Here is a 27,929-nt window from a genome sequence, read left to right on the forward strand (position 1 = left end):
CATCCAGTTTGTTGAGTAGGGTATTGGAGGCTATTTTGTACATGACATCGCCGAAGTCGAGGATCGGTAGGATGGTCAGTTTTATGAGGGTATGTTTAGCAGCATGAGTGAAGGATGCTTTGTTGTGAAATAGGAAGCCAATTCTATATTGAACTTTGGATTGGAGATGTTTGATGTGAGTCTGGAAGGAGAGTTTACAGTCTAACCAGACACCTAGGTATTTGTAGTTGTCCACATATTCTAAGTCAGAACCGTCCAGAGTAGTGATGCTGGACAGGGGGGCAGGTGCAGGCAGCGATCGGTTGAAGAGCATGCATTTAGTTTTACTTGTATTTAGGAGCAGTTGGAGGCCACGGAAGGAGAGTTGTATGGCATTGAAGCTCGTCTGGAGAGTTGTTAACACAGTGTCCAAAGAAGGGCCAGAAGTATACAGAATGGTGTCGTCTGCATAGAGGTGGATCAGAGAATCACCAGCAGCGAGAGCAACATCATTGATGTATACAGAGAGAAGAGTCGGCCCGAGAATTGAACCCTGTGGCACCCCCATAGAGACTGCCAGAGGTCCGGACAACAGGCCCTCGGATTTGACACACTGAGCTCTATCAGAGAAGTAGTTGGTGAACCAGGCGATGCTATTGAGTCTGCCGATGAGGATGTGGTGATTGACAGAGTCGAAAGCTTTGGCCAGGTCAATGAATACGGCAGCACAGTATTGTTTCTTATAGATGGCGGTTACGATATCGTTTAGGACCTTGAGCGTGACTGAGGTGCACCCATGACCAGCTCTGAAACCAGATTGCATAGCGGAGAAGGTGCGGTGGGATTCGAAATGGTCGGTAATCTGTTTGTTGACTTGGCTTTCGAAGACCTTAGAAAGGCAGGGTAGGATGGATATAGGTCTGTAGCAATTTGGGTAAAGAGTGTCCCCTCCTTTGAAGAGGGGGATGACAGCAGATGCTTTCCAATCTATGGGAATCTCAGACAACATGAAAAAGAGGTTGAACAGGCTAGTAATAGGGGTTGCAATAATTTCGGCAGATAATTTAAGAAAGAAAGGGTCCAGATTGTCTAGCCCGGCTGATTTGTAGGGGTCCAGATTTTGCAACTCTTTCAGAACAGCTGAATGGATTTGGGAGAAGGAGAAATGGGGAAGGCTTGGGCGAGTTGCTGTGGGGGGTGCAGTGCTGTTGACTGCAGTAGGGGTAGCCAGGCGGAAAGCATGGCCAGCCGTAGAAAAATGCTTATTGAAATTCTCAATTATAGTGGGTTTATGGGTGGTGACAGAGTTTCCTATCCTCAGTGCAGTGGGCAGTTGGGAGGAGGTCTTATTCTCCATGGACTTTACAATGTCCCAGAACTATTTTGAATTTGTGTTGCAGGAAGCAAATTTCTGCTTGAAAAAGCTAGCCTTGGCTTTTCTAACTGCCCGTGTATATTGGTTTCTAACTTCCCTGAAAAGTTGCATATCACGGGGGCTGTTCGATGCTAATGCAGAACGCCACAGGATGTTTTTGTGTTGGTTAAGGGCAGTCAGGTCTGGGGAGAACCAAGGGCTATATCTGTTCCTGGTTCTAAATTTTTTGAATGGGGCATGCTTATTTAAGATGGTGAGGAAGGCATTTTTTTAAAATAACCAGGCATCCTCTACTGACGGGATGAGGTCAATATCCTTCCAGGATACCCCGGCCAGGTCGATTAGAAAGGCCTGCTCGCTGAAGTGTTTTAGGGAGCGTTTGACAGTGATGAGTGGAGGTCGTTTGACCGCGGACCCATTACGGACGCAGGCAATGAGGCAGTGATCGCTGAGATCTTGGTTGAAAACAGCAGAGGTGTATTTAGAGGGCAAGTTGGTTAGGATGATATCTATGAGGGTGCCAGTCTTTACGGCTTTGGGGTGGTACCTGGTGGGTTCATTAATAATTTGTGTGAGATTGAGGGCATCAAGCTTGGATTGTAGGATGGCTGGGGTGTTAAGCATGTCCCAGTTTAGGTCACCTAGTAGCACGAGCTCAGAAGATATATGGGGGGCAGTCAGTTCACATATGGTGTCCAGAGCACAGCTGGGGGCCGAGGGTGGTCTATAGCAGGCGGCAACGGTTTTTAGAGAGATGGATTTTTAAAAGTAGAAGTTCAAATTGTTTGGGAACAGACCTGGATAGTAGGACAGAACTCTGCAGGCTATCTCTACAATAGATTGCAACACCACCCCCTTTGGCCGTTCTATCTTGTCTAAAAACGTTGTAGTTAGGGATGAAGATTTCAGAGTTTTTGGTGGACTTCCTAAGCCAGGATTCAGACACGGCTAGGACATCCGGGTTGGCAGACTGTGCTAAAGCAGTGAATAAAACAAACTTAGGGAGGAGGCTTCTAATGTTAACATGCATGAAACCAAGGCTATTACGGTTACAGAAGTCATCAAAAGAGAGCACCTGGGGAATAGGAGTGGAGCTAGGCACTGCAGGGCCTGGATTCACCTCAACATCACCAGATGAACAGAGAAGGATGAGGATAAGGGTACGGCTAAAAGCTATAAGAATTGGTCGTCTGTGACGTCCGGAATAGAGAGAAAAAGAATCAGGTTTCTGGGGTCGATAAAATAGCTTCAAGGTATAATGTACAGATAAAGGTATGGTAGGATGTGAATACAGTGGAGGTAAACCTAGGCATTTAGTGATGATGAGAGAGATAATTTCTCTAGAAACATCGTTGAAACCAGAAGATGTCATAGCATGTGTGGGTGGAGGAACTGAGAGGTTGGATAAGGTATAATGAGCAGGGCTAGAGGCTCTATAGTGAAATAAGCCAATAAACACTAACCAGAACAGCAATGGACAAGGCATATTGACATTAAGGAGAGGCATGCTTAGCCGAGTGATCAAAGGGTCCAGTGAGAATTAGATAGCTAGCCAAGCCATAGGTAGCAAGCTAGTAGAAGATGGAGGGAGGTCTGTTTTTAGCCACCTCGTGCGTTTCCGTCAGTAGATTAGTGGGGTTCCGTGTGGTAGGGGGGACCGGTCCAATTGGCAAAATAGTTATATTTATAGTGGCCCAAGAAAGTTGTCCGATAGACCTATTCAGACAGCAGCCGATAAGATAGCTAACAAATTAGCGGGCCGCAGATGGGCTTTCAGGTTACGTCGCAACGGAAGGGCCAGTTGGATAACTCCCTCGGGCAGATAACGTCGGTAGTCCAGTCGTGAAGGCCCGATGGGGCTCCGCATCGGCAGTAAAAACGGGTCCGGATAGGTGGTTGTAGCCCAGGAGAGGCTGAAGGAACTCTTCAGCTGGCTAGCTCCGGAATAATTTATGTTAGCTCCAGGACCGACGTTTGCCAATAGTCACTCAGGTAGCAGCTAGCTCGCTGCAAGATCCAGGTGTAAATGTCCAGAGCCTGCGGTAGAAATCCGGGGATATGGAGAGAGAATAGGTCCGGTATGCTCTGGTCTGAGTCGCGCTGTACAAAAACTGGCGATAGCTTTTCGAGCTAAAGGATAGCTGAGGACTGCTAACCGTGGCTAGCTGAACTCAAACGTTAGCCTCTGGCTAGCTTCTGTTGTGCATTTCAGATTTGAGTTAAATAATCCTTTTTTTTTTTTATTGGTGAGGCGGGTTGCAGGAGAGTGTTTTGAGGTTGACTTTAAAAAAAAATACATGTAAAAAGATATGCGAAGAAAGTATGTAAATATATATATATACACGGGACACGACAGGAGGAGAACAAAGAACGTCTGAACTGAACTGCTACGCCATCCTTAACTGCTACGCCATCGTGTCACCAGAGTGGTATACTACTCAGGCTTTTATAAAGCTAGCCAACTTCATTTAGCTTCACATTCCAGGTCAGGCTTCATCCTTACTACAACAGTGGATATTGCTTGCTCGCCCGCCTGCCGCTAACTCTAGCAGCTAGTAACTGCGTGTGCATGTCGCACATGTCTAGCCGAATGCCAAACTTTACATTGAGAATGCTGAAACTGTCACGCCCTGATCTGTTGCATCTGTTCCTGTGATTGTCTTCACCCCCTCCAAGTGTCGCTTATTTTCCCTTAGTGTATTTATCCCTGTGTTTCCTGTCTCTCTGTGCCAGTTTGTCTTGTATGTTAGTCAAGTCAACCAGTGTGTTTTTCCCGTTCTCCTTTTGCTATTCTTTTTTTGATAGCCTTCCCGGTTTTGACCCCTGCCTGACTCTGACTTTCCCACCTGCTTGATCATCCTGCCTGCCCTGACCTTGATTCTGCCTGCCCTTTGGTACCTTTTGCTTTTGACCCTTTTGCCTGTCCATGACCATTCTCTTGCCTTACGCTATTGGATGAATAAATATTGTTATCATTTGTAACCACCTGGTGTCCTACCTGGCTGACCGGGGTGTCAACAGTGGAAATCTGCGATGAGGGCCGGGTCCAAAATGTCTTTAGCAGGGACCCAGATCCTCTCCTTCGGGCCAGAACCCTCTCAGTCAACCAGGTACTGGAAACCCTTGCCCCATGGTCGAACCTTCAGGAGGCGTCTCACCGTATACGCTGCCTGGCCACTGATAACCCAGAGGGGAAGGGATGGGCCTGGAGACAGAAGACAAAGGACAGTGAGACACAGGCTTAATCCTAGACACATGGAAGGTAGGGTGTATACGGAGGGTACAGGGTAACACAAGAAGGACAGCAGTGGAACTCAGGACTCTGGGAAAAGGACCAATGAACCGGGGAGACAGCTTGCAGGACAGCCATACCCTCTGCCCAATGCGGTAGCGGGAGCTGGAGTCCAGCGACGTTCTGCTTTTCGACGATACCTGGAGTTGGTCTTGAGAATAGCCGCCCTGGCTCTTCTCCAGGTACGTCGACAGCGGCAGACAAACATCTGGGCCGAGGGTATGCTGACCTCCTGCTCTTGTTCAGGGAAGAGTGGAGGCTGATACCCCATGGAGCACTCAAAAGGGGAGAGTCCCGTGGCAGAACTGGGAAGAGTGTTCCAGGCATACTCCACCCAGACCAGTTGACAGCTCCAGGTAGTGGGGTTGGTTGAGACCAGGCACCTTAAGGTGGTCTCCAGGTCTTGGTTGGCTCGCTCCGACTGACCATTAGTTTGGGGATGGAATCCGGATGACAGGCTGGCCGACGACCCAATAAGGGTGCAGAATGCCTTCCAGAGCTGAGACGAGAACCCCGATCGGAAACCATGTCTACCGGGAGTCCATGGATCCGGAAGACATGCTTCACCATAAGCTGGGCCGTCTCCTTAGCAGAATGTAGTTTGGGGAGAGGGATGAAATGGGCGGCCTTGGAGAACTAGTCAACTACCGTCAGAATGATTGTCTTGCCATCAGACGGAGGGAGCCCAGTGACAAAGTCCAGAGATATGAGACCAGGGACGATGAGGAACCGGTAGTGGCTGCAGGAGGCCAGAAGGAGCTTGCCGTGGAGACTTGTTTTGAGCACACACAGTGCATGCGGTGACGAAGGCAGAGATGTCAGGGACCATTGTGGGCCACCAAAAACGTTGCCGAAGGAAGGCTAGTGTATGACGGGACCCTGGATGACAGGTCAACCTGGAGGAATGAGCCCATTCCAGGACCCGGGACTTGACAGGGTTAGGGACAAACAGCCTGTTAGCCAGGCCCCCTTCAGGTCCAGGCTGGGAGCATGCGCCTCGCGAACCAGGTTCTCAATACCCCAATCCACAGTGGCATGAGGTAGGGAGAATGGTTTCGGAAGTCGAGAGTGTGGCAGAGGAACTGTATAGGCGGGAGAGAGCATCAGGCTTCACATTTTTAGACCCTGGACGGTAGGAAATGGTAAAGTTGAATCTGGTAAACAGGAGGGCCCACCGGACCTGCCTTGAGTTGAGGCGCTTGGCTGAACGGAGATTTTCCAGGTTTTTATGGTCGGTCCAGACCAGGAATGGCTGTTCTGCTCCTTCCAGCCAGTGCCTCCACTCCTCCAATGCCATCCTCACCACCAGGAGTTCTCGGTTGCCAACATCGTAGTTCCTCCCAGCAGGATTGAGACGATGGGACAGGAAAGCACAGGGATGAAGCTTCTGGTCCTGGACAGATCGCTGGGACAGGATGGCACCCACTCCTACATCCGAAGCATCCACTTCCACCACAAATTGATGCAAGGGGTTCGGATGGATGAGGATGGGTGCTGTTGTGAACCGATGCTTCAGGTCCACAAAGGCTTTGTCGACAGCTGGAGACCATTTGAGCAGTACCTTGGGGGAGGTGAGTGCCAAGAGGGGGGCCGCCAGAGTGCTGTAATCTCGAATGAAATGGCGGTAGAAGTTAGCAAAACCAAGAAACTGTTCCAACTGCACCCTGGACGTTGGTTGAGGCCAATCCACCACTGCTTTCACCTTTCCAGGATCCATCTAAACATTGCCCTCAGCAATGAAATATCCCTGAAAGGTGATAGAAGAGTGGTGGAACTCACACTTCTCGGCTTTCACAAACAATTGGTTCTCCAGGAGGCGCTGAAGGACCTGTCTGACATGAAGAACATGTTCTTGGGTAGATCGGGGGAAAACTAACAGGATGACGTCCAGGTAGACGAACACAAACCGGTTTAGCATGTCCCGAAGCACGTCATTGACTAAAGCTTGGAAGACAGCGGGGCGGTTGGTGAGTCCAAATGGCATTACCTGGTACTCATAATGTTCACTGGCTGTGTTGAAGGCTGTCTTCCACTCATCCCCCTCACGTATCCGAACCAGGTGGTTGGCATTCTGAAGGTCCAACTTGGAAAACATGGTAGCCCCCTGGAGAGGTTCAAACGCCGAGGAGAGGAGAGGAGAGGTAGGGGGTAACGATTTTTGACAGTGATATCATTAAGTCCCTTGTAGTCAATGCACGGGCGCAGGGTCTTGTCCTTCTTCTCCACAAAGAAAACCACTGCGCCGGCAGGAGATGCAGACGGACAGACGTGCCCAGTCGACAGAGACTCTTCTATGTACTCCTCCATAGCAAAGATCTCTGGTCGGTACAGAGAGTACAACCGACCCTGAGGTGATGTATTGCCTGGGAGAAGATCAATGGCACAATCATAAGGACGGTGCGGGGGAAGGGAAGTAGCACGTGCCTTGCTAAACACTTCCAGGAGGTCATGGTATTCTGTGGGGATAGCAGACATCCACAGTCTTGCCAACCTCCTGAGGAAGACGACTAGGGGAAGGCTGTGCTGCTTGAAGGCAGTGGGAATGGCAAAATTGGCTCCACCCAGGATGGAGCTTGTGGTCCAGTCAATCACAGGATTGTGCTTTTGGAGCCAGGAAAATCCCAAAACAACCGGAACATGGGGAGATGCGATGAGGAGGAGCTGTATTGTCTCACTGTAGTTACCAGAAACCCGGAACTGAACGGGCACAGTACTATGGGTGACTTCCTCTATAGAGCGGCCGTCCAGTGCCCTAGCATCCATGGACACAGAGAGAGGCTGAGTGGGAATTCCAAGCTCCGAAGCTATCGTGGCATCCATAAGACATTCATCAGCCCCAGAGTCAATGAGCACTCGGAGAGACTTAGATTGGTCTCCCCACAGCACAAGAGCAAAAAGGGGTGTGCAGGTAATGGGAATTAGGGAACTCCCAGTCTGACTCACCACAGTACTGGTACCCACTAGAGACAAAGGTTTCCTAATAGGGCAGGTTGCAATAAAATGTCCTGCCCCTCCACATTACAGACAACAGTTATTATTCATCCTCCGTGAGCGCTCCCAAACTGATAGCCTAGTTCTTCCCAACTGCATATGTTCAGGAGTATCCAACTCACCCGTCGTAGATTCACGAGAGAGCTCGGGTGATTTCGACTCCTCTCGGAAGAGCTGCCTTCGGAAACTTCCGGATTCCATAGGAGGTGAACGTGCGTGCCCTAGACCAGACCTCTCACTCTTGCATTCCCTTAGGCGTCCATCAATTTTAATGGTTAAGGCGATAAGAGAGTCGAGGTCCACCGGCAGTTCCCGAGCAGCTAGCTCATCCTTTACCTCCTCAGATAATCCGTGCAGAAAAGTATCGAAAAGAGATTCTGGATTCCAGGCGCTCTCGGCGGCCAACGTGCGAAAGTCCACCGCGAAGTCTGCCACACTACAGGAGTTGACGTAAGTCAAGCAGTTTGCTGGCCGCCTTTCTCCTGGATACCGGAGACTCAAACTTTTCTCACCTCTGCCATGAATTCCTCCAAATGAACGCAAATGGCAGATTGTTGTTCCCAAACTGCTGTAGCCCAGGAGAGTGCCCTTCCCGACATTAGCGTAATTATAAACGCAATCTTCGAACGGTCTGAAGAAAACGAAGAAGGCTGTAGCTCAAAAATAAGTGAGCACTGAGAAAGAAACCCCCGGCAGGTACCAGGATTCCCCAGATATCGCTCTGGAGAAGGTAAGCGGGGTTCATGGGGAGTCGGGATAGGCTGTACAAACTCACCACAGATAGGGAAAAAATTACTGGGTGATTGGGGTTTTTCAGAAGTGGCAGACAGTCTGAGCTAACTCCCTGATTTGCTCCATAATAGCCTTTAACCCATGGTTGTGGCGTTCCGTCAGGGAACTGAGCCCTTCCAAAAGGCCATGTAGCAACTCCTGATGTCTCCCAATGGTGGCTCCCTGCAGGGAAGAACGACAGATTTATTTTTTACCTGTCAGCTCGGGGATTCGATCCAGCAACCTTTCGGTTACTGGCCCAACTTTTAACAGCTCATAAGTACCATAATCCTCTTCAAATTTGAGAATCAAATGTAATTAAAGTATTCCATTGCAATGCAGAGACTCGCAAGCTGGCTATAACTATGGATATATATGCATGAATTAAGCATCTATTCACATGGTAATGAAGTCAGATTGATAAATGTAGTTTATTATTCAACATAATTTCTACACATTAGAATATCCCATTGGGCTAATCATTACCTAGATACCAAACTCAAAAAATTATCTTGTTACTAGTTAACGTATTGATGACTTTAATGTCCCCAAAAACTTCCAATAGTGAATATAAAGTAGGCCTACCTGTTACAATTGACCTGTGTTACATTTAGCCCCGGTCTCCCCTATGCAGCCATGTCGAATTGCGGATCGCTAATGCAATAATCTATGCTTATACAGCTCATTTTTTGGAGTTGAGATATACATGAGGTAGCAATGGAAAGCTGCGATCCCATGACTTTTTAACAAAAGCCATCAAAACTGCATTCAAAAGTGTTTTTCCCGCGATTGCATTGAGCAGTCAAAGCACAACATTTTCTTATCAGAATGCATGGCTGTTACACTCGCAACTTGATTGCGCCTCGAGAGGAATATGTATTTCTCGCATGGAACGCACAACGACAAGCTGACTAAGTAAATAGTTAAACTATTCTACTATGGGGTTGTCTGATTTTGCTGTTCGTTACTCGTTTTGTTGGCAGAGGCGCTATAACTCTCTCTGTCTTCTCTCGAACTCCTTGCTTTTCAAAAGTGTTTCGCACTGTGTCAGCTGACTTCCCATTGTCTACTATAGGAAACCTAGCCTACCACTACGAACATTCAGTAGTAAGCTTGAGAAAATTCAGACAAATTACTAGACACACGTGGTCCTCTCAATCTCTGTACGACGAGAGACACGATAGAAGTACCGAAATGAATTAACAAAAATGTTAGTACTGAACCATTTTTCATGTTGTAGTATCAGAAGCTCTGGTATACCGTGCAACACTACATTACAATTGATCAAGTCTGTATAATATTGGTTAGTCTGTAATAATCTTTCTATAATTCCCAATCACTCAATCACTTACAGTACATATTTATACTCACATTCTTTACTAGTGTATACGCTAATCTACACATACAAGTAGACTTATGAATGTGTCGTGTACTATAGGAGGCAGTGAATCTTCTGTCGGGTCACTCCTGTCTGCCTCCTGGCTCCAGTGTAACGTTGGCCCAGGCCACTCTACTGCTCAGTGATCTGAGAGGGACAGGCAGTCAGGCCCTACACCTGCTCACACAGAAACTACTACAGCAACAGGTCTGTCAGACATAGTCCCTCCAACATCTTTCTCCTCTCACGACTCCAACCACAGTCTTATTTTCTTAACTCTCCTGTCTCTTTTTTCTGTACCACAACAGGCTAGATTCAAAGTATGGTTAACAAATAAGTCCTCATCTCTCCTCTCCACCACTGTTGTTCATTATTCCTTTACATTGTTCCTTGATTAACATAACTTATTGCCTGTATTACAGTCGGAACACTGATTTGTCTTAATGTGTGTGTATTGTCTCTTCTCAGCTGTGTGTGTTGGGGGAGAGTGTGTCATTGGGAGAGAGAGGCAGAGTAATCCTCCCTCCAGCCCCTGGTCTCTCTAACATCTACCTCCCACATCTCCCACTACTGGCCAAGGCCACCATGCGCCTGGGTATGATTCATACTGTACCATAGTTCTCAAAAGTTTCTACCCAGTAACTGTAATGCACATAGGTCCACATACAGGTAGGTTTGAAATTTTCAAGTACCAATCTTATGAACAACCACTTAATCAGTGTCTCTATCTGTTCTGAACAGGTCACTGCTTGGCTGTACAGGCCATGACCAGCGCCCCTTCCTCCAGCCTGTCGACCCCCAGCCCCTCCAGCCATCCCTGGCAGTGTGCTCAGGAGGTGCTGCAGTCAGCCCTGCTCGTTTCCCAGGCATGTGCTACCAGAGACAGACAGCTGGAGGCTGATATCCTCTACTGCAAGGGTAAAACATTTATTTCCAACCTTATTCAATCATGAGATGAAATATGTATGTGTGCATCTACTCATTGAATGTCAGAGTGACCTTGTTATTTAGATTATTTTTGGTGTGTCTCCAGGGATGGTGGAGCGCTGTCTGATGTCTCTCAGTGACTTCCAGCCTCAGACAGTTGCTCTGACACTACTGGAGAGCATCAATATCTCTCTGTCCCAGAGTCACAATCTACAGTAAGTCGTCTACACTAGTGTGAATGATCATCTTTGAGAGTAGTGTACGGACCTCCTCAAACACCAGGGTGCTTGTTTGACTAAAGCATGTGTGTGTGTCAGGCTGATCCGTAAGTGTTATCTGGAGATGGCGTTAGTGTACTTGCACCAGTGGGAGCAGAGCAGCCCAGCACCTCAGGACCAGCAGAACCCCGTCCCACCTTCACCACCTAAAAATGCCATACTGAAGGTACCCGTCTGTGTCATGAGACATTCAATTGTGGTTCCGCGGGGCAGTATTTTTCTTTGGAGAGGACTGTGTGTGTGTGTATGCCTACATCATGGCGTGTGTTTGTCTTTTTTCAGAATCCAGGTTGGAAGCGTATCAGGACAACTCTGAACAGAGGCCTGACTCCAGGGGAGGCCTACTTATTGCTCTACTGGGTCTCTGTCCGAGCTGCTACTAAGGTAAATAGACTGAACACACACACACACACACACACACACACACACACACACACACACAAAACACACTTCTAATGTTGTGTGTGTTCCTCAGGCGTCTGAAGCCATGTCCACATGTAGCCAGCTGTGTGGTAGTACCGGAGCTAAAGGAGGACACCTGCCTCTCATCTCCCTCAAGCTCCTGCCTGAATTTGCCTCCAACGACCTGCTCAACCCCTGTGGTAAACAAACATCCCCACTACAACCATTCTGTCCTTTAGCCAGGGCTACATCTTGTCTTACAATAACAGCCATTATAAAAGTGGCTATAATAGTGTGGTTCGTGCCCATGTTCGTGTTAGATTGTGATCTACATTGTTAGCGGTTCTGTAATGTTCTCTCCTCTTTATGAGGAAAGGAGATATCATGTCTTTTCTTTATGGAAATCGTAACAGTGCTGGTTACCATATTTGTAATGTCTGTCTGTGTGTGTGTTGTGTGACTACCAGGAGGGATAGACGTGATGGTGAGGACTGTCTCCAGCTCGTCTCCAGAGCTTGATCCTGGGCTGAGCAGCAGGAATCGCTCACAGCTCACATGGGTCCACCTGTCCCGCTACTACAAACACCTGTTCAACCTGCAGCACATCGCCATGCGCCCAGGTACACTACCCCAGTGTCACAGTAAATAATTTTGTTAACTGACGTTCAGAGATGTTGATCTGCGTGTGTGTATGCGTGCATGCTTGCCTACGTGGGTGTGTGTTCCAGTGGTGCCCCAGTGTGTGGAGGGCCTGGTGTCCCAGTCAGAAGACAGTAGTCTGGCGCTGAGGTTGGTTCAGCTCCAGACCTTCTTCTGTTCCCACATGGTGGGCTACAGAGAGTCCTGCTGCGCCCCTGAACCCCCCACTGAAATCATCATGCAGCCACAGATTATACAGGTACACACAATGGGCTGAATCCTGAAGAGATGCATGCATATACTGTGGCTTGTATTGGGATGTTTATTCAAGTTAGGATTCAGCCCTGGCTAGTAATGTATGTAGACAGTCCAATAACCATTTATCCAGGATTTTCAGTCTTCACCTTGAATCTGAAGGCTGCCTTCTGGGGTTGTCCACAGTTGAGGTGTGAATTGAATGCTGCTGTATGTTGATGTTGTTTGTGTGTTTGTGTTAAAGATGTGTCCTACGGTGAGAGGCACTATGGGAGCTCAGATGTACCCCTGGTCCTTTGCTGACAGGAAGCAGCTGTGTATCCAGTGGCACCGGCCTGCTCTCAGCCCCACCCAAGAAGACACGGATACGGTACAATACACAACACACACAGACACTCATCAACCATAAAATGAGCTAGCCTGGTCTCAGACCTGTTTTGTGCTATCTTACCAACTCCTTGTCACTTATTGTCATGTCAAACAGGTTGTCTTTGACAGTGTTTCTCCTTTTGTCTCTGTGTTTGTCAGGTTATGCTGCTGTTTGGGCTAAACAAAGTGCCACTCTCGGCCATGAGGGCCACAGCCTGCACTGTCATAGAGCTGCAGTGTGGACAGAAACTCATCAGCATGGCGAAGTAGGTAACTGCTTTCTGTGTACAGCAGCCTAGGTGCTAGGGGGGAGATGGAGCTATCACCATATTGTAGCGTCTAACGAGTGGCTAATATGGTTCGTTTAGGAGCTGGAAGTTGATATGGACCTGGCCACATCTGTATCTATTCCCTCTGTAATAATTCTTACTGTATCTCTTCCAGAACCCTTTTGTCTTATCTACTTTAGTTGAATTGACCAACCGTATTTAACTAAATGAAATGAATGTTATATGGTAACTAAATGTAATGTAACCTCTGTGACCACCAGCACCACCCCATGTGTTCTCCTCTAGACTGTGTGCAGTCCATGCTCAGCTGGCCTCAGCTTGTGTTGGGGGTAACGTCTCCTCTCCGCCTGCTGCCAGTAGCGCCCCCTCCTCCCCCAGCCCCAAGATGGAGAGGCAACGCCGCACCAAGATCCCAGACAAGGCTGCTACCTCCAGCCCTCACATACAGGTCTGTGTGCTACTGGTAACGGCTCTGACAGGCCTTGTACTCCACTGTTAACATGTGTGAATGTGATGGAAAAAACACTCAAATGTCAGATATCTTACTACCCTGAACAAAAACAAACGCAATAAATTCATTACGCCCTAATCTATGGATTTCACATGACTGGGAACATAGATATGCATCTGTTGGTCACAGATACCTTAAAAAAAAGTCAGGGGCGTGGATCAGAGAACCAGTCAGTATCTGGTGTGACCACCATTTGCGTCATGCAGTACGATACATCTTCTTCACATAGAGTTGATCAGGCTGTTGATTGTGACCTGTGGAATGTTGTCCCACTCCTCTTCAATGGCTGTGTGAAGTTGCTGGATATTTTCGGGAACTGGAACACGCTGTCATACACATCGATCCAGAGTATCCCAAACATGCTCAATAGTTTACATGTATGATGAGTGTGCAGGCCATGGAAGAACGGACATTTTCAGCTTCCAGGAATTGTGTACAGATCCTTGCGACATGGGGCCTTGCATTATCATGCTGAAACATGCGGTGATGAATGGCACGACAATGGTCCTCAGGATATCGTCACGGTATGTATCTCTGCATTCAAATTGCTGTTGATAAATGCAATGCTGTTCGTTGCCCGTAGCTTATGCCTGCCCATACCATAACCCCGCCACCATGGGGCACTCTAATCAACGTTGATCACACGATGATCTGCCATCTGCCCAGTACAGTTGAAACCGAGATTCATCCATGAAGAGCACACTTCTCCAGCGTGACAGTGGCCATCGAAGGTGAACATTTTCCCACTGAAGTTGGTTACGACACCAAACTGCAGTCAGGTAAAGAACCTGATGAGGACGGTGAGCACGCAGATGAGCTTTCCTGAGACGGTTTCTGACAGTTTGGGCAGAAATTTTTCAGTTGTGCAAACCCAGAGTTTCATCAGCGTTCTGGGTGGCTGGTCTCAGACGACCGGATGTGGAGGTCCTGGGCTGGCGTGGTTACACGTGGTCTGCGGTTGTGAGGCCGGTTGGATATACTGCCAAATTATATAAAACAACGTTGGAGGTGGTAGAGAAATTAACATTCAATTCTCTGCCAACAGCTCTGGTGGACATTCTTTCAGCCAGCATGCCAATTGCACGCTCCCTCAAAACTTGAGACATTTGTGGCATTGTGTTGCGTGACAAAACTGCACATTATAAAGTGGCATTTTATTGTCCCCAGCACAAGGTGCACCTGTGTAATGATCATGCTGTTTAATCAGCTTCTTGATATGCCACACCTGACAGGTGGATGGATTATCTTGGCAAAGGAGAAATGCTCACTAACAGGGATGTAAACACATTTGAGAGAAATACTGGAAGCTTTCTTTGTGTGTATGGAACATCTCAGGGATCTTTTATTTCAGCTCATTAAACATGGGACCAACCATTTACATGTTGAGTTTATATTGTTATTCAGTGTAGAAAGTAACTCAAGTAAAAGTTAGTCACCCAGTAGGTTACTACTTGAGTAAAAGTAATGGTTTTGAATGTACAGTGGTCGATAAGTACTCAATTGTCATACTTGATTGAGTAAAAGGTAAATATTACAGTGCATTCGGTATGATGCTACAAGCTTGGAACACCTGAATTTGGAGAGTTTCTCCCATTTTTCTTTGCATTCTTTCAAGCTCTGTCAGGTTGGATGGAGAGCTTTGCTGCACAGCTATTTTCAGGTCTCTTCAGAGATTTTCGATCGAGATCAAGTCTGGGCTTTGGCTGGGCCACTCAAGGACATTGAGACTTGTCCTGAAGCCACTCCTGTTGTCTTGGCTGTGTGCTTAGGGTTGTTGTCCTGTTGGAAGGTGAACCTTCACCCCAGTCTGAGGTCCTGAGCACTCTGGAGCCGGTTTTCATCAAGTATCTCTCTCTGCTTTGTTCCGTTCATCTATCCCTCGATCCTAACTCGTCTCCCAGTCCCTGCCACTGAAAAACATCCCCACAGCATGATGCTGCCACCACCGTGCTTCACCGTAGGGATGGTGCCAGGTTTCCTCCAGAGGTGACGCTTGGCATTCAGGCCAAAAAGTTCAATCTGAGTTTCATCAGACCAGAGAATCTTGTTTCTCATGGTCTGAGAGTCCTTTAGGTGCCTTTTGGCAAACTCCAAGCGGGCTGTCATGTGCCTTTTTCTGAGGAGTGGTTTCCGTCTGGCCACTCTACCATAAAGCCCTGATTGGTGGAGTGCTGCAGAGATGGTTGTCCTACTGGAAGGTTCTCCCGTCTCCAGAGGAACTCTGGAGCTCTGTCAGAGTGACCATGGGTTCTTGGTCACCTCCCTGACCAAGGCCCTTCTCCCCCATTGCTCTGTTTGGCTGGGCGGCCAGATCTAGGAAGAGTCTTGGTGGTTCCAAACTTCTTCCATTTAAGAATGATGGAGGCCACTGTGTTCTTGGACCTTCAATGCTGCATAAATATTTTGGTACCCATCCCCAGATCTGTGCCTCGACACAATCCTGACTCAGAGTGCTACAGACAATTCCGTCGACCTCATTGCTTGGTTTTTGCTCTGACATGCACTGTCAACTGTTGGACCTTCGAAAGATAGCTGTGTGCCTTTCCAAATCATGTTTAGAATTTAGAATCTAAACATGATTCCAAATCATGTTTAGAATCATCAATAGAATTCTCCAATCAAGTTGTAGACACATCTGAAGGATGATCAATTTACATTTGACATTTTTAGTCATTTAGCAGACGCTCTTATCCAGAGCGACTTACAGTAGTGAATGCATACATTTCATTTCATGCATTTTTTTATTTATTTATCTTTTTTTGTACTGGCCCCCCGTGGGAATCAAACCCACAACCCTGGCGTTGCACACACCATGCTGGCGTTGCAAACACCATGCTCTACCAACTGAGCCACAGGGAAATGGAAACAGGATGCACCTGAGCTCAATTTCAAGTCTCAATAGCAAAGGGTCTGAATACTTACAGTTGAAGTCGGAAGTTTACATACACCTTAGCCAAATACATTTAAACTCAGTTTTTCACAATTCCTGACATTTAATCCTAATAAATATTCCCTGTTTTAGGTCAGTTAGGATCACCACTTTATTTTAAGAATGTGAAATGTCAGAATAATAGTAGAGAGAATGATTTATTTCAACTTTTTATTTATTTCATCACATTCCCAGTGGGTCAGAAGTTTACATACACTCAATTAGTATTTGGTAGCATTGCCTTTAAATTGTTTAACCTCTATGGGCTCGGGGGCACGTCACCATCCCACACATATTCAACAGCCAGTGGAAGAGCGTGGCGCGAAATACAAAACCTCAAAAATGCTATAATTTAAATTTTTCAAACATACGACTATTTTACACCATTTTAAAGACAAGACTCTCGTTAATCTAACCACATTGTCCGATTTCAAAAAGGCTTTACAGTGAAAGCAAAACATTAGATTATATTAGGAGAGTACATAGCCACAAATAATCACACAGCCATTTTCCAAGCAAGCATATATGTCACATAAACCCACAACACAGCTAAATGAAGCACTAACCTTTGATGATCTTCATCAGATGACAGTCCTAGGACATTATGTTATACAATACATGCATGTTTTGTTCAATCAAGTTCATATTTATATCCAAAAACAGCTTTTTACATTGGCATGTGATGTTCAGAACATGCATTCCCACCCAAAATCTCCGGTGAATTTACTAAATTACTCACCATAAACGTTGACAAAATACATAAATTATTTTAAGAATTATAGATACAGAACTCCTTTATGCAATCGCCATGTCAGATTTTAAAATAGCTTTTCGGCGAAAGCACATTTTACAATATTCTGAGTACATAGCTCAGCCATCACGGCTAGCTATTTTGACACCCGCCAACTACGGGGCTCACTAAACTCAGAATTACTATTAGAAAAATGGTATTACCTTTGCTGATCTTCGTCAGAATGCACTCCCAGGACTGCTACTCCCACAAGAAATGTTGTTTTTGTTCCAAATAATCCATAGTTATGTCCAAATACTTCCATTTTGTTTGTGCGTTCAGGTCACTATCCAAAGGGTAACGCGTGAGCGCATTTCGAGAATTTTTTTTTCTAAATGTTCCTTTACCGTACTTCGAAGCATGTCAAACGCTGTTTAAAATCAATTTTTATGGTATTTTTCTCGTAAAATAGCGATAATATTCCAACCGGACAATAGTGTATTCATTCAAAGAGGCAAAGAAAAAACAGCATGGTCGCAGGACCGCGCATATCCACTCTCTTTGTCAACAGGCAGACCACTGACAAACTGAGCTACCATACTCTGCCCAGAGACAGGAGACGCCTCAATTCGCTTTCCGAAGGCTTTAGAGAGCCAATGGAAGCCTTAGAAAGTGCAACGTAACCCCAGAGATACTGTAGTTTCGAAAGGGACTAGAAAGAAAAACTACAAATTGTCAGACAGGCCACTTCCTGCTTGGAATTTTCTCAGGTTTTTGCCTGCTATATGAGTTCTGTTATACTCAGACACCATTCAAACAGTTTTAGAAACTTCAGAGTGTTTTCTATCCAAATCTACTAATAATATGCATATTCTCGTTTCTGGGAAAGAATAGTAACCAGTTTAAATCAGGTACGTTTTTTTATCCGGCCGTGAAAATACTGCCCCCTAGCCCAGACTGGTTAACTTGGGTGAAACGTTTCGGGTAGCCTTCCACAAGCTTTCCACAATAAGTTGGGTGAGTTTTGGCCTATTCCTCCTGACAGAGCTGGTGTAACTGAGTTCTGCCCACAGATTTTCTATGGGATTGAGGTCAGGGCTTTGTGATGGCCACTCCAATACCTTGACTTTGTTGTTCATAAGCCATTTTGCCACAACTTTGGAAGTATGCTTGAGGTCATTGTCCATTTGGAAGACCCATTCGCGACCAAGCTTTAACTTCCTTACTGATGTCTAGAGATGTTGCTTCAATATATCCACATACTTTTCCCGCCTCATGATGCCATCTATTTTGTGAAGTGCACCAGGCCCTCCTGCAGCAAAGCACCCCCACAACATGATGCTGCCACCCCTTTGCTTCATGGTTGGGATGGTGTTCTTCGACTTGCAAGCCTCCCCCTTTTTCCTCCAAACATAACGATGGTCATTATGGCCAAACAGTTTTGTTTCATCAGACCAGAGAACATTTCTCCAAAAAGTATGATCTTGGTCCCCATAGTCTGGATTTTGGCGGTTTTGGAGCAGTGACTTCTTCCTTGCTGAGCGGCCTTTCAGGTTATGTCGATATAGGAGTTGTTTTACTGTGGATATAGATACTTTTGTACCTGTTTCCTCCAGCATCTTCACAAGGTCCTTTGCTGTTCTGGGATTGATTTGCACTTTTCGCACCATAGTACGTTCATCTCTAGGAGACAGAACGCGTCTCCTTCCTGAGTGGTATGACAGCTGCGTGGTCCCATGGTGTTTATACTTGCGAGCTATTGTTTGTACAGATGAACGTGGTACCTTCAGGCGTTTGGAAATTGCTCCCAAGGATGAACCAGACTTGTGGAGGTCTACACATTTTTTTTCCTGAGGTCTTGGCTGATTTCTTTTGATTTTCCCATGATGTCAAGCAAAGAGGCAATGAGTTTGAAGGTAGGCCTTGAAATACATCCACAGGTACACCTCCAATTGACTCAAATGATGTCAATTAGCCTGTCAGAAGCTTCTAAAGCCATGACATCATTTTCTGGAATTTTCGAAGCTGTTTAAAGGCACAGTCAACTTACTGTATGTAAACTTCTGACCCACTGGAATTGTGATACAGTGAATTATAAGTAAAATAATCTGTCTGTAAACAATTGTTGGAAAAATTACTTGTGTCATGCACAAAATAGATGTCCTAACTAGAGGTCGACCGATTAATCGGAATGGCCGATTTAATTAGGGCCGATTTCAAAACAATCGGTAATCGGTATTTTTGGCCACCGATTTGCCGTTTTTTTATATATATATATATATATATATATATATATATATATATATATATATATATATATATATATATATATATATATATATATATATATATATATATATATTTTACACCTTTATTTAACTAGGCAAGTCAGATTAAGAACACATTCTTATTTTCAATGATGGCCTAGGAACGGGGGTTAACTGCCTTGTTCAGGGGGGATTCGGGGATTTGTTTTTTGCAACCTTCTGGTTACTAGTCCAACGTTCTAACCACCTGCCTTACATTGCACTCCACGAGGAGCCTGCATGGCAGGCTGACTACCTGTTACGCGAGGGCAGCAAGAAGCCAAGGTAAGTTGCTAGCTAGCATTAAACTTATCTTATAAAAAACTGTCAATCTTAACATAATCACTAGTTAACTACACATGGCTGATGATATTACTAGTTTATCTAACGTGTCCTGCGTTGCATATAATCGATGCGGTGCCTGTTAATTTCTCACCGAATCACAGCCTACTTCGACAAACGGGTGATGATTTAACAAGCGCACTGTCGTTGCACCAATGTACCTAACCATAAACATCAATGCCTTTCTTTAAAATCAATACACAAGTATATATTTTTAAACCTGCATATTTAGTTAATATTGCCTGCTAACATGAAATTGTGTCACTTCTCTTGCGTTCATTGCCTGGCTTGTTGCGAACTAATTTGCCAGAATTTTACGTATTTATGACATACCATTGAAGGTTGTGCAATGTAACAGAAATATTTAGACTTAGCGATGCCACCCGGTAGATAAAATACGGACCGGTTCCGTATTTCACTGAAAGAAAATAAAGTTTTGTTTTTGAGATGATAGTTTCCGGATTCGACCATATTAATGACCTTAGGCTCATATTTCTGTGTGTTTATTATATTATAATTAAGTCTATGATTTGATAGAGCAGTCTGACTGAGCGGTGGTAGGCACCAGCAGGCTTGTAAGCATTCATTCAAACAGCACTTTCGTGCGTTTTGCCAGCAGCTCTTCGCAATGCATTGCGCTGTTTATGACTTCAAGCCTGTCAACTCCCAAGATTAGGCTGGTGTAACCGATGTGAAATGGCTAGCTAATTAGCGGGTGCGCGCTAATAGCGTTTCAAACATCACTCGCTCTGAGACTTGGAGTAGTTGTTCCCCTTGCTCTGCATGGGTAACGCTGCTTCGAGGGTGGCTGTTGTCGATGTGTTCCTGGTTCGAGCCCAGGTAGGAGTGAGGAGAGGGACGGAAGCTATACTGTTACACTGGCAATACTAAAGTGCCTATAAGAACATCCAATAGTCAAAGGTATATGAAATACAAATCGTATAGAGAGAAATAGTCCTATAATTCCTATAATAACTACAACCTAAAACTTCTTACCTGGGAATATTGAAGACTAATGTTAAAAGGAACCACCAGCTTTCCCATGTTCTGAGCAAGGCACTTAAACGTTAGCTTTCTTACATGGTGTCACGGCCGTCGTAATGATTAGACCAAAATGCAGCGGGTACGTGAATGCTCATTATCTTTTTTATTAAAATAAATGAACACTGAACAAAAAGAACGACGAAAACAGTCTTGTCAGGCACACAGCTAAATAAGAAACAACTACCCACCAAAATCCCATAGAAAAACACCCCTCTTAATTAGGACCTTCAATTAGAAGCAACTAGGAGCAGCTGCTTCCAATTGAAGGTCAACCCAACAAACACTACATAGAAATAGACATACTAGAACTAACATAGAAATAGACTAACAAGAACATAACCCAACAAACCCGAAACACTCTAAACAAATACCCCTCTTAAATAAGAACATATCCAACAAAAAAACGAAACACTCTAAACAAACACACCCCTGCCACGTCCTGACCAAACTACAATAACAAATAACCCCTTATACTGGTCAGGACGTGACACATGGCACATATTGCACTTTTACTTTCTTCTCCAACACTTTTGTTTTTGCATTATTTAAACCAAATTGAACATGTTTCATTATTTATTTGAGACTAAATTGATTTTATTTAAGTATTATATTAAGTTAACCTCTTGGGGCTAGGTGGGACGCTAGCGTGCCACCCGTGGTGCACTCCATCAACAGCAGGTGCATTTCAAGAGCGGCAAATTTGAATCCAAATAAATGTCAAAATTCAAATTTTTCAAAAATACAACTATGTTACACCATTTGAAAGATAAACATCTCCTTAATCTAACCACGTTTTACGATTTCAAAAAGGTTTTACGGCGAAAGCATAAATTTAGAGTATGTTAGGACAGTACATTTACAAGAGTTGTGTGTAATGTTTTGTCAAGTCAAAGACAGGGTCACCAAAACCATAAAACCAGCTAAAATGATACACTAACCTTTTACAATCTCCATCAGATGACACTCCTAGGACATTATGTTAGACAATGCATGCATTTTTAGTTCTATCAAGTTGATATTTATATCCAAAAACAGCGTTTTACTATGGCATTGATGTTGAGGAAATCGTTTCCCTCCAATAACCGGCAGTCAAGTCAGCGTCACAAATTAAATAATTAAAATTAGAAAACATTGGTAAAATATTATATTGTCATTTAAAGAATTATAGATTTACATCTTTTGAACGCAATCAACTTGCCAGATTTAAAAATAACCTTACTGGGAAATCACACTTTGCAATAATCTGAGCACTGTGCCCAGAAAAATACGCGTTGCGATACAGACTAGACGTCATGTTGGGGAGATCTAAAATCGAAAATACTATGTAAATAATCCATTACCTTTGATTCTCTTCATCAGATGTCACTTCCAGGTATCACAGGTCCATAACGAATGTAGTTTTGTTCAAAAAAGCTCATCATTTATGTCCAAAAATCTCCGTCTCGTTAGCACATGATGTAAGCCAGCCGGACTTCTCGTCATGAACGAGGGGAAAAAATATATTTCCGTTCGTTCAAACATGTCAAACGTTGTATAGCATAAATCATTAGGGCCTTTTTTAACCAGAACATGAATAATATTCAAGGTGGACGAATGCATAGTCTTTTATAACGTATTGGAACGAGGGTACCCAACATGAAGTAGCGCGCCAGGTGTCTAATGGGACATCACCGTTCCATGGCTCTTGTTCGGTCAGATCTCCCTCCAGAAGACTCAAAACACTTTGTAAAGGCTGGTGACATCTAGTGGAAGCAATAGGAAGTGCCAAAATATTCCTAAACCCCTGTGTTTTTCAATGGGATAGGTTTAAAGTCAATACAACACATCAGGTATCCACTTCCTGTCAGAAAATGTCTCAGGGTTTTGCCTGCCAAATGAGTTCTGTTATACTCACAGACACCATTCAAACAGTTTTGGAAACTTTAGAGTGTTTTCTATCCATATATAATAAGTATATGCATATTCTAGTTACTGGGTAGGATTAGTAACCAGATTAAATCGGGTACATTTTTTTTATCCAGACGTGCAAATGCTGCCCCCTAGACCCAACAGGTTAAAATAAGTGTTCATTCAGTATTGTTGTAATTGTCATTATTACAAATAAGTAACAAAAAAATCGGCCGATTAATTGGTAGCAGATTTTTTTGGTCCTCCAATAATCGGTATCGATATCGGCGGTGAAAAATCATAATCGGTCGACCTCTAGTCCTAACCGACTTGCCAAAACTATAAGTTTGTTAACAAGGAATTTGTGGAGTGGTTGGAAAACGAGTTTTAATGACTCCAACCTAAGGTATTTCTGTTTTTATTTTGAACAAATTTGCTAAAATGTCTAAACCTGTTTTCGCTTTGTGATTATGGGGTATTGTGTGTGTGGATTGATGAGGGGGGACTATTTAATCAATTTTGGAATAAGGCTGTAACGTAACAAAATGTGGAAAAAGTTGAGGGATCTGAATACTTTCCGAATGCACTGTATATGTTGTGCGTAAAGGCTCTCCAGAACAGTTTTTTTTTATGATTCATACGTACTTTCCTAACCCTAAAATTTGCCTAAATAATCTACAAGAGTATTTTTTATCTACCAATTGGTGTTAAAACTATATTTGGATTGATTTCTTTCAGGGATCGATATTTTCTGGACCTGTTCTCTCATTGTATTCTCGTCTGTCGACAGATTTCTAATTAAAGGTACACCGTATTTAAAGTGATGGTTTAAGATAAATACACTAAAAACCCTATTTAATGAAAACTCCACAAGAAAATCTGTTGGCCAGCAATGGGAGGATTTTCAGCAGTTGAATGACATTTATTCAGTGTGCGCAAGGGAAACACGCCTGCAAAGCCTGTTACTTACCTTCAGAAGGTAAATCTTAATACCAACTGCTGAGAAGTGCGTAGGAAAGGCATCAATTCCTAAATTGGAATCAGGCACAATATGCATCATATTTTTGCAATTTGTCATGCATGTGAACTCAAGATAGTGTATTTTTATTGGTACATTGCTGACATCATCATGCCCTGTGTATATAAACGTAAATCAATCAGTAGTCTAGCCCCTCTTGAGTTTCTTGAAAGAGCAGCCAAGGAAGTGAGAGAAGGTAAGACTCCGTTCGAGCAGCAGCAAGGGATGAAAAAATGTACTGAATATAACTAAAGAGCTACATTGACAAAAAATGTAAATGATGTACCTGTGCGAAAGAGAGGCTATGGTGGTGTAGCAGAGGAATACAAGGTCTGATGACATGGAGTCTGAGCTTGATAAAGAGAGGCTATGGTAGTGTAGCAGAGGACCACAAGGTCTGATGACATGGAGTCTGAGCTTGATAAAGAGAGGCTATGGTAGTGTAGCAGAGGAATACAAGGTCTGATGACATGGGAGTCTGAGCTTGATAAAGAGAGGCTATGGTAGTGTAGCAGAGGACCACAAGGTCTTGTCTGATGACATGGAGTCTGAGCTTGATATTTTCTGAATGTCACGCGCCGATGTAAAATGCTGTTTTTATATATAAATATGAACTTTATCGAACAAAAAATGCATGTATTGTGTAACATGATGTCCTAGGAGTGTCATCTGATGAAGATTCTCAAAGGTTAGTGCTGCATTTAGCTGTGTTTTGGGTATTTGTGATGCATGCTAGTTGCTTTGAAAATGGCAGTGTGATTTTTTTTGGCAGGGTACTCTCCTAACATAATCTAATGTTTTGCTTTTGCTGTAAAGCCTTTTTGAAATCGGACAACGTGGCTCGATTCAGGAGAGGTGTATCTATAAAATGGTGTAAAATAGTCATATGTTTGAGAAATTGAAGTTATAGCATATATATATATATATATATATATATATATATATATATATATATATATATATATATATATATATATAATAGCAGGTATTTGTATTTCGCGCGACGCGATTCCACTGGCTGTTAACTAGGGTGGGACGCGTTCCCCGACAGGTTTAGAAGGAAAGAAAATCCACAAATTAACTTTTAACAAGGCACACCTTGTTAATTGAAATGCATTCTAGGTGACAACCTCATGAAGCTGGTTGAGAGAATGCCAAAGTGTGCAAAGCTGTCATCAAGGCAAAGGGTGGCTACTTTGAAGAATCTCAGATATAACATATGTTATATATATTTTATTATTCCATATGTGTTATTTCATAGTTTTGATGTCTTCACTATTATTCTACAATGAAAAACCCTGGAATGAGTAGGTGTGTCGAAACCTTTGACTGGTACTGTATGTAGAAAGAAAGAATACTATATTTCCCTGATGCTGAATGTAAAAAACGGCTCAACATACCCCACTCTCCCCTTCTTCAAAGTATTTTTACTTAGTTACTTTACGCCACTGCACGTTAATGCAATGGGGACAGGGATTTTCCGACCACACACTTCTGGATACACTTTCTGAAAAGAATAGTAAAAAAGGTCTCAAATGGATTTGAATTGTCAACAGCAGTGTTTCATTTGAGCCGGATACTGACGCAACAGGATCCGGCACCTCTCCGTTTTGGACTGTTTTGTTCCGGAACCTATGAGGCTGGATCCGTTACTTCTCGTGGCATGAAAAATAATTAACTTTTTGCAATGTAAACATTTAAATAAAAGCGAATAAAAATCATTCAAAAAAACGTGATGTGAAAAAGTAGACCTTCAGCCCAGGCCTAATATTCTAAGAGTTGATTTGGATTGGGCAAGCCCGGATTTATGGTTTGCGCAACATTGTAATCTATGTTTGAGACCAACGCATGGCCGTGGCTGTGTGAGAAGCACGCCAGTATCTCTCACATAACTAGAATGAGATTCACTTTCTATGATCTCTCGTCTGCTCTGCTCTCTGTTTCCACACACCTAGGCCTAGGCTATTGATCGTTTCAAGATAAGGTCGTTTTGGTCACTGTCAAAGTAGCCTGCCGTTTCGATAATTTGTGTGGTATTAAAAAATATTCTGCTAAAGTCTCCAGTCATCTAAAATTACGTAGAATTGCATGAAATGCGTTTATAGAAGGCTAACATTTTCCCAGACCCTAGGCTACTAGAAATGTTCCTCATGTGTGCAACTTCTGTAAGTGCCTCTACTCTACTGCTCTATACCACTACGCAAATGTGATGATATGCATGCAATGCTTTATTATAAATTTTTTTTTTTTCATGCATTCCAGTACCTCAGTACTCCCCAGGTCACCCCCCTCTAGTGCTCACTTTTGTTCCGTTACCTCCCCATTTACAAATTAAGCACTGGTCAAACGTGCATGTAAGTGAATCTACCTGTAAATGAGTACATGTTTTGTGTGTTGGTTGGTTGTTTCAGATGCTACAGGAGCAGACCAGGTGCTGCTGTGCTGCTATAAAGGACTTACTGCAGCCTGGTTCAGAGGCAGCTGTTCTCACTGAGGTAGGCTAAACACACCACACACTGATTCAACACCCCCCAAAGTTCACATACCGGTAAAGGGTTAACTTGTTTAGTGGAAATTACCACTAAGGACTCAGTCAAAGCTAAATGAAGAGATCTTTATTATTACAGCTGGAGAGGTTACAACAAACGTAATACTCAAAGTACAAGTCTGCAAGAAGCTCTGTAGGGATTCTCTCCCTTCAGCACTCTTTATACTCATGCACAAACTAGGCATCTCTGCTCTCAGGGTGCAATAGGCTGATCATGACCTTGCACACATAGTTTCTAAGCGTTGGGCCATAGTAAGAATGTGTTCCCTTGTTTCTGTCCTATCAGTCCCCTCCCTGAGAGCAGTCCCCGAACATCCTAACACAATAATCAGGGAACAGCACGCTACATGTAGTCACACATTTACAGAGACACAGAGGACACTAAACATGTCCATTACACTTACACAAACCTACAACGTACTGTACTGTAGATGTTTTACTATGGCTTGAATGTGTGAAACATTTGATCTTATGCCTCTTCCATGGCATTTTTGTTACCCGTTTACCCTGTTAAGTTTGTTAGACATGCAGATATTTCTTGTGAAATGATTCCCTCCCTCTGTGTGCCAGGTTCCGTTTGAGGCCAGCCTACATAGTCTGTGTGATCTGGAGCGCTGCTTCAACCCAGCCAGTGGAGCCATTGTGGAGGGAAACACACTGATAACATGGCTCATCTCCCTGCTCGTCTGATACCCTATCCGGTCTAAGGACCGGCACAGCACCATAGAAAAAGACAAACCCAATGACAGGAATCAAATGGCCAAGACCAAAGATAGCATATTGCACCTACCTAGCTAAGTGACTTCATCAGACTCTTTCACTCTGAAATAAATGAGCATAGATAAAGATGATTTTTGTCAAAACTAAATTCAAGCGCTTTTCATTTCTTATTCTTTATTAATGTATATGATTAAGCTCACAAATCAAATGTATATGAAAAGGCTCATGTGTTGTCATAAAATACAAATTGGACCTCTTAAAACAGCAGTGGTAATGTTTCCTATAACTCAGGTTTCCCCAACTGGCGGGCCGAATTTGGCTCGCAGGTGGTTTTATTTAGCCCCGCAAGTTTTCTGAGCAAAAACAAAAGAAGCTTATTTAAAAATACATGTTTTAGATTGGTGGACATAAAAGACTGTAAAAACACCAGAAATCAGCTCCTAGTGATTTTAATTAAAGAAATCTGTTCAAGTATTCCCATATATAATAGAGGGACGTGATCGTAAGCAAGGTTTGAAATTATTATATTTTAGCCAAGAATATCTGTTTGGGCTTCTTGCAGTCAATTTGCAGTCTACAAATTATTTGTAATTATATGTTCTGGCCCCCCGACCATCGCCTCTAGAAAATAAATCCGCTTGTTGCTCAATATAGTTGATTATCCCTGTTATAACTCCTCTGATTAAAGATCCCAAATAAAAATTGCCTTTGAATTACCAAAACATGACCCATAATATTTTTTACACTATTAAGATGCTCAGTATTGAAGAAACGGCAGCTTTTCTTTCATCTCTAACTGCCAGGAAGCCTGAATGAACAGGTTGAGTGGGCGAGGTGCTTATATTCATGAGCTCGCCTTGACTGACAGTTGTTGAAGCACCCTAGTGATCGTTGCCAGGTAACAAGGGAAACAATGGGCCACGTGTCATTCCGAGCCTAAATAGTATA

At 44.0% G+C, this 27,929-nt stretch overlaps 1 protein-coding gene across 2 annotated transcripts in view; it reads left to right on the top strand.

Annotated features, from left to right (window-relative positions):
• The window catches only part of cfap54 (cilia and flagella associated 54), a 133,614-nt gene extending 105,911 nt beyond the window's left edge, over positions 1 to 27,703 (top strand). Inside the window, exons 54-67 of one of the 2 annotated variants that reach the window (XM_014195735.2) lie at positions 9,847 to 9,993; positions 10,255 to 10,381; positions 10,528 to 10,704; positions 10,820 to 10,928; positions 11,031 to 11,157; positions 11,274 to 11,375; positions 11,467 to 11,593; positions 11,861 to 12,013; positions 12,122 to 12,291; positions 12,532 to 12,657; positions 12,816 to 12,922; positions 13,232 to 13,394; positions 26,125 to 26,208; positions 26,832 to 27,703. In XM_014195735.2, the coding sequence (XP_014051210.2) occupies positions 9,847 to 9,993; positions 10,255 to 10,381; positions 10,528 to 10,704; positions 10,820 to 10,928; positions 11,031 to 11,157; positions 11,274 to 11,375; positions 11,467 to 11,593; positions 11,861 to 12,013; positions 12,122 to 12,291; positions 12,532 to 12,657; positions 12,816 to 12,922; positions 13,232 to 13,394; positions 26,125 to 26,208; positions 26,832 to 26,951 (1,839 nt within the window). In that variant the 3' untranslated portion in view covers positions 26,952 to 27,703. Of the gene's footprint in view, positions 1 to 9,846; positions 9,994 to 10,254; positions 10,382 to 10,527; positions 10,705 to 10,819; positions 10,929 to 11,030; positions 11,158 to 11,273; positions 11,376 to 11,466; positions 11,594 to 11,860; positions 12,014 to 12,121; positions 12,292 to 12,531; positions 12,658 to 12,815; positions 12,927 to 13,231; positions 13,395 to 26,124; positions 26,209 to 26,831 lie in introns of those variants that run through there. The other variant, XM_014195736.2, reaches the window with a different exon arrangement.
• Positions 27,704 to 27,929: the final 226 nt, after the last annotated feature.

Source organism: Salmo salar, chromosome ssa04, assembly GCF_905237065.1.
Source record: "Salmo salar chromosome ssa04, Ssal_v3.1, whole genome shotgun sequence".
NCBI lineage: Eukaryota > Metazoa > Chordata > Actinopteri > Salmoniformes > Salmonidae > Salmo > Salmo salar.